At 44.4% G+C, this 12,729-nt stretch overlaps 1 protein-coding gene across 1 annotated transcript in view; it reads left to right on the top strand.

The window, feature by feature from the left end:
* The window catches only part of LOC124039612 (activin receptor type-2B-like), a 66,152-nt gene that overhangs the window by 44,939 nt on the left and 8,484 nt on the right, over positions 1 to 12,729 (top strand). The window contains exons 2-10 of the mRNA XM_046355766.1: positions 3,147 to 3,354; positions 5,565 to 5,671; positions 6,797 to 6,945; positions 7,645 to 7,791; positions 7,879 to 8,022; positions 8,583 to 8,731; positions 10,045 to 10,159; positions 10,374 to 10,512; positions 10,708 to 10,838. Coding sequence (XP_046211722.1) covers positions 3,147 to 3,354; positions 5,565 to 5,671; positions 6,797 to 6,945; positions 7,645 to 7,791; positions 7,879 to 8,022; positions 8,583 to 8,731; positions 10,045 to 10,159; positions 10,374 to 10,512; positions 10,708 to 10,838 — 1,289 coding nt within the window. The remainder of the gene's footprint in view (positions 1 to 3,146; positions 3,355 to 5,564; positions 5,672 to 6,796; positions 6,946 to 7,644; positions 7,792 to 7,878; positions 8,023 to 8,582; positions 8,732 to 10,044; positions 10,160 to 10,373; positions 10,513 to 10,707; positions 10,839 to 12,729) is intronic.

The following is a 12,729-nucleotide window of genomic DNA, read 5'->3' as shown; positions in this document are numbered from 1 at the left end:
TCACATGACTGGGCAGGGGCACAGCTGTGGGAGCCATTTGGGAGTTGTAACACACATTGTCCTACTTCAGTCAACATGTCCATTTTGAATTTGTGATGTAACTGTCATCATTTGGCAAGGAATGTAGCCTGTGTATCCCATCAGGTACGTTTTTCTAGGCATTTATTTCTGTAGGCCTAACGGTAGCTTGTGTGTGCAGTCAGCGTGTGTGTGTGTGTGTGTGGTGTGTGTGTGTGGAGGAAACGCTCGGAACACAGTGAAGTGAGTGTGAGATGGGGAAAGGGGAATTTAGGGAGAAGAACTGTGATGCTTGGTTTATTTTTGGTTGTGCCCCTCAAATGCACATGTACAAATGGTAAACTAGAGTCCAAGCAATTTTAATGTTGTTTTCAAGACAATTTCACTTGCTCGTTCAGGCAGCCTCAAAGCACAATCCACCAAATAGTTTTACAGTATTTGGTGAAAAAAAAATATGATTGCTGGTTAAAGATCAAGCTTTGTCTGTTTTGAGTTTTCGATTACTCATGCACATCCCTAATTGTTGCTATGGACTGCTAATGCCACTGGCTGTTAAACAATGGAGTGAAGATTTGTCGACAATGCTCTTAAACGGTTGGTAAAAATGTATTTTGGGTGCTGAAAAATGTTGCTTTTACCACTCAAGCTCATTTGGTTTGCAACAGGTTTTTAATGTTCTTCTTCCAGCAAGTATTTCTTCTATCAATGAAAAACCGTTTGGCCAAAGTCCGGGTGTATCTTCAATTCATATTTCTGGATATCTGAGATTTTGTTAGATCTAAGGAGTAAGGATGTTCCAGATACTCATGTCCTTCATTTTACATGCAGAGCTAGGATATGCTCAATACCTGGACAGTTTCTACATGCAGGGATATATCTGGGGTAAGCGATGCACCTGATGCGCAAGCACCCGCTTACATATTTGTATAATATTCTAACATGCATATCAAGATCCTGATATGGACATCAGTCAAGAGCATATGCATTGTATGTGCTGAGTAAATATACTGTGTAGGCTTAGTGTCAGTATTTGTCATATAGAGGGGGAAAAATATACTAATGATTTACATACTAATGATTCAATATATCCGGAGGGAATCCAAAAATGATTAGTGCATGAAAGAAAAATAGGGATTTCATATTTTGAAATGATTGAGCCTGTGGTAAAAACTCAGAAATGCATCAATTCATCCTGTACAATATCAAAAACGCCATGTAAAGATATCCCCTGATTATCAACCCTTTTTTCCTGGTGTTTCTTTGTCAAAGAAAAATGCGTCTCTGTGTTTCTGTACCGACGAGGTTATCTGAATGACCTCACTTTCTGGGTAGAAGAGAATATCAGAGGTCAAAGGTCTGTCCCTTCACTTCCCCCGGCCATGCTCTTTGATGATCACAGCTGTGGCTTTAGATGATGATGATGATGAAACCCTCTTCACTGAGGCGCGTTGATGCTGCTTTGTGTGCTGGCAAATGCTGCACTTGCCTTCAGTCTGTTGCAGCATACTGTGTACTCTCACTATTTTCCTCTCTCCCCTAAACTACTCTACTTCTCTCGTTACCTCTTTCGGCACGGCACGTACTCCGCTTTCATGATCAGAAAATGTTCACCCTCTGCCCCGTTATCAAAATAAGGCGTGAGTAACGTCTCGAGTGCTGTTTTGACAAAAGAGGAAACTGAGACAATTTCTGTGCGCCGCAGGGTGGTGGCTCCGGTGCTTCTATTTGTGGCGCCGTGCCGGGAGCCATGTCCTCATCAAACACGCCCACCACCGCCACAGAAATCACCGCTACTGTACCACACTACGTGATACCGGAGAATCCCCTGCCTCGGTTAGAGTGCTTCAGTAGCAAACTTTTCTTTTAACAAAAACACATTGACACACAGTGGTTGGGTGGTTTTACAGGTCATCTGTGATTTCTGATCGGTCCCGATCTTTGTATAATATCTGAATCCTGACTTGCATATTTGGTTGTACTTAAAGGGAGACCATCTTTTTGATGTCTAGATGTGGAACTTTGGAGAAGGTTGTACCAAACGCAAATATGTTTTGGTATAAAAAAAAGGACTAAAATAACCAGGAATTCAGCCAAAAGTGAGTTGTGTATCAAAGTATGACATTATTATTTTCAAATTCAAATGTCTTTTTGGGTTTAGTTGTCAATTTGCAGTGTACAAATTATTATAATTATAGTATGTCTTTCCGACCATCCTCTCCGACAAAAATAAGCCCGCAGCTGAATCTAGTGTTCTACCCCTGTTACCGGGTGTGCTTAACCATCAGTCACAGGGTGTGTTTAACCATCAGTCACAGGGTGTGTTTAACCATCAGTCACAGGGTGTGTTTAACCATCAATCACAGGGTGTGTTTAACCATCAATCACAGGGTGTGTTTAACCATCAATCACAGGGTGTGTTCTACCCCTGTGACGGGGTGTGTTCTACCCCTGTGACGGGGTGTGTTCTACCCCTGTGACGGGGTGTGTTCTACCCCTGTGACGGGGTGTGTTCTACCCCTGTGACGGGGTGTGTTCTACCCCTGTGACGGGGTGTGTTCTACCCCTGTGACGGGGTGTGTTCTACCCCTGTGACGGGGTGTGTTCTACCCCTGTGTTCTACCCCTGTGACGGGGTGTGTTCTACCCCTGTGACGGGGTGTGTTCTACCCCTGTGACGGGGGGTGTGTTCTACCCCCCTGTGACGGGGTGTGTTCTACCCCTGTGACGGGGGGGTGTGTTCTACCCCCCTGTGACGGGTGTGGGGTGTGTTCTACCCCTGTGACGGGGTGTGTTCCCCTGGGGTGTGTTCTACCCCTGTGACGGGGTGTGTTCTACCCCTGTGACTGTGGGGTGTGTTCTACCCCCTGTGACGGGGTGGGTGTGTTCTGACGGGGTGTGTTCTACCCCTGTGACGGGGGTGTGTTCTACCCTGTGACGGGTGTGTTCTACCCCCTGTGACGGGGTGTGTTCTACCCCTGTGACGGGGTGTGTTCTACCCCTGTGACGGGGTGTGTTCTACCCCTGTGACGGGGTGTGTTCTACCCCTGTGACGGGGTGTGTTTAACCTGAGCTAACAGTGCCACTATGATACTTGACCAAACTAACGCACCTCGTCTTTCTGTCTGACAGGACCAAGCCATGGAGAGGTGGACACACAGGAGTGCTTGTTCTATAACATCAACTATGAGATTGAGAAGACCAACCAGAGTGGGGTAGAGCGCTGCGAGGGTGAGAAGGACAAGCGGTCGCACTGCTACGCCTCATGGCGAAACAACTCGGGTACCATAGAGCTGGTGAAGAAGGGCTGCTGGCTGGATGACTTCAACTGCTATGACAGGTAGAATCTCCTACCGTTGTGCCCATCAACTATTTAATAACTCTGTATTGTACATTCGATAAACTCTGCCTTCTTCCGCCTAAAATATTAGGGTCCCTTGTATTCACAAAGAGTTTCTCGTGATGGGGGTGCTGATCTAGCATCAGGTCCCCCCTGCCCATATAACAATATTCCATTAAGTTCTAAAGGCGGCAACTGATCCTATATCAGCAGTCCTACTCTGAGACGCCTAATCAAAACAGTCCCTGGTGTGGAGCTGAGGTAGAATCTGTGTCCCCCTCTATGGTTGGTTTCAAATGTTTCATTTTCCCAGTGTGATCAAAGGCTCAACAAATGTTAGAGTATGATAATGACTGTCCATCTAAACATCATTAAAACACAGTTGGATTTGTCATTCACTCATTACTGCATTGACTTCACAGCTGGCGTGTGTGTGCAAACTCACACAAGGTAGTCGCTGACGTTTACTCGCATTACCAACTTTTTTGGGGGGTTTTCATTTCGTTTATCGGAAGCATTATTGGACTCTATATTAAATGTTTCTCCGTCAAACTGGAATATTCAATTATCCCGCGCCTGGCGGGTCCCATAGGTGCTCGATAACGTCTCGGGAGAAGTCAGGCGGAGTGGTGCGTTAGATTTGTCTACCACTTGCCTGCTGCCATTGCAATCTATTTCTGGCCTTGCTCCCGAGACCAAGAGAAATCATTGAATAAATGGATCCAGATAAGAAGCTTGAATACAGTCACTTCTCCCCAGATACACATTAGAGAGGAGCAAAGTGCCTTAAGTTTTGACTAGGACCAGTCCACTGCATTGTTTAAAGAGTGAGACAAATGTTGTGTGGATGTGTACATGGTTTGAATGATCAACTCTAAAATGTTTCTGCAGGATATTTGTATAAAAGCTGAAAAACATGTAGTGTTGCATGAGAACAGCCATGGTACCAATGCATTAAGGGCTTTTGTTTTGAGGTATTTAACCAGGCATTTTCTAAAAGCTCAATTCTAAAACTGTGTTTGCCTTTATTATAGTGGGACGCTATCTATGAAACGATTCCCCAATCCCTCATCATGTGAAAGTGGGCCAGCAACAATGACTGATCTGAAACGCAACGGCAGCAATTCGAGGTTGCTTAAAACTAGAGGTCACCACTTCTTAAAATAGCAGACGAGTAGAGTCTCCGGTGCATGTTTGAAATGCCAAACACTGAAGTGTGTTGAGTGACAGGCTTAAGTCTGAAAGCTTTTTTAAAACGCTCACGACTGTTGTAGATTAGATTTAGGTAAAGGGATGTTACTTTGCCGGCACCAGTGAGGTGGTCCGACCTGCTCTGAATGAATTGTGTACATTAATACCCTGCGGGATCAAAGATCCAGGTTCCTCGAATGCATTGATATAAATGCATTGAAATAGTAAAGCATTTAAGTTGATCCTGGAGGCCACAGTTATCTCAGTGTGATCCCGCTTCTCTAGACATACAATGATGTCTTCAAATGTCAATCTTAATTCCATCATGATTACAAGCATGTTTCTTATGGGAGTTTTGAGTTCCTATCGGGACAGCTTGAGGAGACTCTCACAAGGCTAAGCAGCCCTTAATCCCGGCCTCCTTTCAGTGTTGTCAGGGGCGACTGGCTGGCCTCATCATTGGCTCTGGCTCTCTGAGGAGAGAGGACACTGCCCAATGACCCGCCAGGCCGCCACATTGCTGACATGGCCCGACGCTGCCGATGTGCCTGGCGCCAGCAGAATCATGGCGACACCGCCAGTCCTCTCCTCCAGAGGTCAAAAAGTTGTTTCGCTGTGGGCCCCGCATCAGACCAAGGCCAATAGTGTGAGCGTTGCATAGTGAGGGAAGGGAACGGAGGGGGGTGATTAGCTAAGGGTTAGTTGGGTATCTGAGCAGGTCATATAGGATCTAGTTCTGTCTCCAGGGTCATGTTCAGTAGGGCACACTGTAGCAAAGCTTTTTAAAACGTCTGGCAACGGAAAATATAAGAACAGTTTCTGATTGGACAGTTTCAGGTAGAACCTTTCTGTTTCACTGCTTTTCATGGCGTTCTGAACACAACCCTTCATAGGGTATAACCACATTCCCTCTGAACTACTGAAGTCAATAGAAAGCGGAGGCGCTCTCTTCGCTACCCTAGACCAAAACATTTCCCTTTGACGGTCAATGAAATGTTATCTCCCGTTCTTTCTCTCAGGCAAGAGTGTGTGGCGACAGAGGAGAATCCTCAGGTGTTCTTCTGTTGCTGCGAGGGGAACTTCTGCAACGAGAGGTTCACTCACCTGCCTGACATCAACGGACCATGTAAGTGAACCTGTACGACTCTACCTCTTTGTTTTACACCCATAGAAAGTAGATGGGGCCGCAGGTCCAACCGTCACAGAGCACGAAAGGAAAATTCTGTGCTACTAATTACATTTCTATGGTTAGGCTACACCTCGATTGCAATGTTCTAAACAAATTCTGCTCCGGCCTGTGCAGACCAGAAGATCCATATAAGATTGTGTTCCTGAGACGTTAAAACACCTCAAGGCATTGTTAAGATCTGATAGTCTTTTGCAGACCTGAGTAGAATTTGTGTTTCTGGATCGCACCCCTGATGACTCCCGTACTCCTCTGTCTGGGGTCAGATGTCAAGGTCTAGTCAAATGTAGATGTTATATTGACCCATATCTCAATTAGCTTGTTGTCATTTTGGAATATTTGATTTTCCCAATCACTGCTCGCTCCATTTGTTTCCTGAGGCCAATATCACCTGCTTTGCTGTGATATCTTGGCATGTTAACTTGGTATTCTAACCCTGCCTGGTGTGACGTGAAACCCAGTAAGTTGATATTATATTTGACATCCGTCTAAGACCTATACCAGCTTTAAACCGAGTTGGAAGCTCCACGGGCCTCACCCAGGGTTAAGTATTGACTTTGTTCCCCGAAAGGTCCTCACAGTGGGGTATTGTAGGATCTTAAACACGATGGACAGAAATGTGCAAGAGGCCACACGAGTATTGAATTACACCGCCTGTTTGCAGACTGAAGCTCCAAAAGTTAGGGGCAATTCTGCCCAGGAGAATAGCACCTCTTCTATTTTACAGCTCCCTTTCCTCTCCAGATTTTCTTGAGCACACAGACATCCAGACAGGCAGCAAACTTATTTGTGTGTGTTAAAGCCAAAGCTTGGCTTAGAAAGGTGGAAAAAACTATAGTGTGCCTAACTATTCCTATATCTCTGCCAGTTTCCCCTTCCCCTCTTTCTACCCTTCCTCAATCTACCTCTCTCCCTATCCTTCCCTCCTTTCCACTACTCCCTCCTGGTTTCTTCTCTCCCCTTCTTCCTTCCTCTCCCGCTTTACCTATCCTCTTGTCATTTTCTCCCCCCGCTCCTCGATGGCTGCTGGATAACACTGTGTTCTGTCCCTCTCTCTACCGCCAGTGATCAAGTCGCCTCCCCCCATGCCCACACTACTCAATGTGCTGGTCTACTCACTGCTGCCCATCACCATGCTCTCCATGGTCCTGCTGCTGGCCTTCTGGATGTACCGCCACCGCAAGCCACCCTATGGCCATGTGGACATCAATGAGGTCGGCCAATTCCCTCCCTAGCTACGCATCTTTCACTTTTGCTTCCCATCACTCTTCTGTTTTCATCTTTGAGTGACTGCATTTCTTTGACATGTTTAAAGTGCATGTAGACTTCCCTCAGCTAAGTATTTACACACACAAAACAAATAGAGGATTCAAATCAAAGGAAAGTTACTACTTATTGTGGTCCTCCTGTCTGTCGGTATTGTTTACTCTCTTTGCCTGTAGAGCTGTTTGCTTATCTTCTGTAGTGCTACCTCTTTGTGGTTTCTCACTCCTGTATTCTCTCGCTCTTGCCGTTTTCATCCCTTGTTTTTCGGAGGCCATCTTGTTAGTAGCCCCAAAGCTGCCAAGTAGGCCACACAGGACCTCTGTTAACGACTAGCCCCATCTAGAGGTAGTCGGGTGCCACTGGCGTGATACAGGTCCCACCTATAGGACCATTGTTAGTTTACTACTGTCAGTTTTCAGTATCTGTACATTTGCGTTACACAAGCCATTGTGCATAAAGCCTTATCTGTTTTTCTTTTTAACTGTTTTGAAACGGAGTATTACAATTCATATTTTACGTTGATATAAAAGCTCCAGTTATTATATAAATTGTAAATATGTCACGAGTGGCAATCAATCCCCATAACCTTGTTGAATATAATGACCCAGTGTTTACCTGTTCTGACCTCTGACCTCTTGATCTACCAGGATCCCGGCCTCGTTCTCCCTCCCTCCCCCCTGGTAGGTCTCAAACCCCTGCAGTTGCTGGAGATTAAGGCCAGGGGGCGCTTTGGCTGTGTGTGGAAGGCCCAGATGATGAACGACTACGTGGCTGTCAAGGTCTTCCCCATTCAGGTAAGTTGCTGAAAGGTTGATTCTACTGTCTGTGTCCTCTGAAGCCTTGGTGTAACAACACCTCTTTGTTTGTGTGTCCTCCCACAGGATAAACAGTCGTGGACGAACGAGCGGGACGTGTTCCTAACACCGGGGATGAAGCACGAGAACCTGCTGCGCTACATCGCCGCCGAGAAGCGCGGGACCAACCTGGAGATGGAGCTGTGGCTCATCTCGGAGTTCCACGAGAGGGTGAGGAGCGAGACTGGGGTGGAGGGAGAGGTGTTAAGGTGTGGGGAGGTTAGATTAGGTTTGGGGGAGGAAGTATAAGAAGTATAAAACCAGCTGTAAGCCTGGGACATAAGTTTATATCAGTTAGCCTTCACAAGGTCCCGCCACTGAGCTTTAGCAATGTTCTCTAGGCTTTCGTATCAGGCTTGCTACAGAGATCCACTATTTATTTATTGGCACTGAGGAAGCTGTGTTTTGTTGCTCAGAGCTATTGCCTTTTTAATTTTCCTCGTTGTTTAATTTTCTGTAGCGTGAAAGTTGTTTGCTACAATTTAATAACACTCAATTTGACTGACCACAGTGGGTTGGCTGGCATTTCTCGGACAATAAACGATGTGAACCCTGTCTCTGCAGTCGAGTTCACTTGTATTTTTCCCAGTTCAATCATTGATAAGCTATTTAGTGTGCTCTGGGGATGTCTTACTGTAGCTAGTTGTTAACAACGCCACTTCTTTCTCACTCTTTCTCTCTCTTTCTGTGTATGCGCGCGGCGTGTGTGTTTCTCTCTGTCTATGCTCCAGGGCTCCCTGACGGACTATCTGAAAGGGAATGCAATCAGCTGGACTGAGCTGTGCCACATCGCTGAGACCATGGCCTGCGGGTTGGCCTACCTGCACGAAGACGTGCCTCGCTACAAAGGAGAGGGACCCAAACCGGCCATTGCTCACAGGTAAGGCACACGAGTTCAGCACTTAGGTGTGTGTTTAGAGCTGAGCGATTAACAGAAATGTTGATTTTTTTAAATATTTTTTTTAATGAACTACTTGAGTGACGTCAGTTCAATTATTTGAATTTGATTTCTTTTGATACTTTTCTGTGAGCTCAATACATGCACAGTTTCTCTAGAGAAAAATGAGATCCAGCCTGAACTGTGCGATGTAGAAGGGAGTTGTAGTTTCCAACAGGCCAATATTCTTACATAGTTTAGCACATAAAATGTGGTAATTAACTACAATGACCATAATCCATTGTGCATATACTTGTCCGGTCTGTTTCTTTTACGACTGCTGCTGAAGAGCGAAGAATGCAAGATTATGAGGTGATATAGAGAGCAGCTGTTGCTTCGAGGCATCTCTATCTGAAAATACATGATCCATGTGATTGATTGAACTACAAAATGGGTATTTTGTCAGACGGCATAGGCAGCAGCCCTATAGAGATGAGATGACTTGGAATGAAATAGTCAAGTAAAACAAATGTTAATATACACAAATGAAATATTTTATTAAAGTAATGTGAATAAATTGTTAATAAGTGATAAGCAGTAATGAGCAGTCACTACCATCATAGGACTTCCATTAATAGTTTTATTCTGTGTTACAGCATTCAACCCACAAAATGCATTGGGCATTTAATGTTAATTAAATAACTGAAACCGAAATCGAAAACTTTATTTATTTTTTAAAGAATCAAAACGAATCCGAACCGAACTCAAAAATGCGTGTGTAACATTAGACTTGGACCGGTTAGACTTGGACCATTAGACTAAGAAACATTAGACTTGGACCGGTTCAAGCATCTTGTTGTTTTCTCAATGACCCATCTGGCTAAGTAAAGTTGAGGTTAATTCTATAGCGTATTGATGTTTATGCTGAATCTTCGTTCTGTCTGCGGTCCCCTGTGTCTTCATTCTGCAATCCGGAGGCATCTAACCCTGAGGGAGTCTGTTGTTGTTATTATTATTATTGCACTCAAATCTCTGGACTGCAATTTAATTTTTCTGCCTGGCATCAAAGTTGTTTACAGTTTATTCTATTGGGAATTCACTTCAATTCCGTTACAATCAAACAGAGACATAAGTCTAGACGGGACTGTTCTCGGTGGGCTTTATTTGTTTGTAGTTCAGGATAAGTTCAGGCTTGACAAAGGGCAAACTGATCCCAAGTCAGGGGGGGAACTCACAGGCCAATCACCGATGTTAATTGATTGGCTAAAAAAGAAAACTGTCGATGAACCCCAGTCCTCTCTTCCTTTTCCTTCCAGGGACTTCAAGAGTAAGAATGTGATGCTGCGGACGGACCTGACGGCCATCATCGGGGACTTTGGGCTGGCGGTGCGGTTCGAGCCGGGCAAGCCCCCAGGGGACACTCACGGCCAGGTGAGTGGGCTACCATCAGGCTTGGTTGCGTCCCAAGGGTTAGCTGCTTTTGACTAGTGTACATGAATTAGGGAGCCATATTAGGGAGCCATACTAACTATGAACAAGTGCCATCATGGAAATACTGTTTTAAAGTTAGCTCCACATACTCACACGACAAGGAAGTGTGTGTGCGTAGTGGACCTTGTCTGACAGTGTCTTGTCTGTCGTCCAGGTGGGTACCAGGCGCTACATGGCGCCGGAGGTCCTGGAAGGTGCCATCAACTTTCAGCGGGACGCCTTTCTCAGGATAGACATGTACGCCATGGGCCTGGTGCTGTGGGAGCTGGTGTCGCGCTGCAAGGCGGCCGACGGTGAGTCATAAACACGCAAGCACACAGGATCCTACTCTGCAATTTATCAGCAACCATACCACATTGGAATCAGGATGAGACCTTTTTAATACTGTGTAATAGACAAATGAGAACGCATAGCTTATGGGTAACGATGTAGCATAGCGTGTAAGGTGTTCCGTGCTAAGACACGTTGCTGTTGTGTTGATTGGTCAGGCCCAGTGGATGAGTACATGCTGCCGTTTGAGGAGGAGATCGGCCAGCACCCGTCCCTGGAGGACTTACAGGAGGTGGTGGTCCACAAAAAGATGAGACCGGTCTTCAAGGACTGCTGGCTCAAACACGTTGTGAGTATGCCAGCTCTGTCTCCAACGCAGAGAGCAGTGGGTCAATGCTGGGATGTACAGTACTTAAAGCAGTACAGTTTGATTCACATTTCCCACAATATGTCACCCAGGCATGACTTGAGTGCGTAAACATGTTGCCTTTTTTTCCTAACACCCCCCCCCAACCCAAAGAGACGACAACATAACCCCCAAACATTCAACAGACAAATAAAATAAAGCCAATTTCCAAAAATAAAAATGCATAAGTATAATATGTAGTCGCAGATAATGCAGAATATGCTTAGACTATAGCCAAGGTTCACCTAAAAAAAATAAAGAATATACAGATTTATAATTCCAATGCTTCTATAGTATCACTGGTTTGCAAAAACTCTCAAGAGCTAGGCTTGACGTTAATTATTTAAACCAATGACCAAGTGATGGGGAACTGACATAGTGGAGAGAAATTGAACATTAGCTTGTAATAGACAGAGGTCAACCATTTTCTTCTCTCTCCTATGTAAAAAGATATTCCCTCTAAAGATTTAGGATGCAAAGTTTAGGGATTAATGGTATTGGGGTAGAAGTAATCCCAGAGATATAGTGCAGTACTGAGCTCAAGCATTTGTATCTCAGCACATTCCAGGCAATGAAACAAGGTGCCTAAATGTGTGTTACATTTAAAACACAGGTCTGGGGTATTAGGGTCAATTTTGTGGAGCTTAACATGGGTGTGATATATGTTCTCATTATCCAATTGTATTGCAGCAATCTCAGGCAGGTGTTTGTCTGTATCTGAGCTCTAGAGCATATCATAACCCAGTCCTCTGCTGAAATATCTTCCTGCAAATTGTATATCCACTGAAGTCTCTTTACTATCAGAGTTGTCTTTGTGAGTAGCTACCATTTTCCCATATAATGATGTCATCTGACCTCTCCCATAACGCATATTAACAGAGAGCATTTCTCTAGTGGTCAAAGGAGGTTGTAGGGCGGATTGTTATAGACTGGAAAGAATAAAGCTTCTCAATTGTCAGTATTTGAAAAAATGCTTTTGTGTTAAGTTAAATCTTACCTTTTAGTTCTTCAAACAACATGAGCCCCTTTTCATTGTATAAAGCCATTACTTTAACAATACCTTTTCTTGCCCATTCTTTAAGGTGTGAAAAGAACTGGATAATTCGTGCCATATAGTTAGGGTGTTTGTTAAAAGGGGATTAGTAGTATTCTTCTTTAGCTTCTTAAATGGAGCAGAGTACAAATATCCATCCAAAGTTAAGCCTTTTGTGGACAGCATTTCAGTCTGCAGCCAGGGTAAGTATGGTTTCTTGGAGAACCAAAACATTGCAGCCCTAAGTTGTGTAGCCCAGTAATAAAACTGTAGGTTTAGAAGTTGCAACCTCCCTCTGCCATAGGTCAAATAAAGAAGAGAAAGTCTAAACCTTGGTTTTCTGTTGATCCAGATACAGTTTGGAAGTATCTTTCTGAACTTTGGGCGGGGAAAAAAAAGGTGGTGGAGCCAGAATAATTTATTGAAATGGATAAAACATTTATGCGGGATATTTATCTTAATGATATTTATTCTACCAATAATAGATCTAGGCAATGATGTCAGTCTGTTGATGGGTTATGTTGCACTCGTTACATGAGTTCATCATTTGTTGAACTCAAGGAGCTTATTTCTGGTGTGATTTTAATACCAAGATAAGTGAAACCTTGTTCTCTATTCACCGAAGGATGCTGTACAACTGGATGCAGTCTCTTGCTTGCTGAGGAAAAGGATAGAAGACTTGGTTTTTATTAACTTTCAACCCAGAAAACTGCCCAAAGTTATAAATTAAATTGGAGAGGGAAGAGAATTCTTTAGATCTTTTAGGAATAAGAGGGTATTATCGGCATACAGGGCCACTCG

This window comes from Oncorhynchus gorbuscha, linkage group LG07 (assembly GCF_021184085.1).
Source record: "Oncorhynchus gorbuscha isolate QuinsamMale2020 ecotype Even-year linkage group LG07, OgorEven_v1.0, whole genome shotgun sequence".
Taxonomy (NCBI): Eukaryota; Metazoa; Chordata; class Actinopteri; order Salmoniformes; family Salmonidae; genus Oncorhynchus; species Oncorhynchus gorbuscha.
This window is presented reverse-complemented; position numbering and strand designations above follow the sequence as displayed.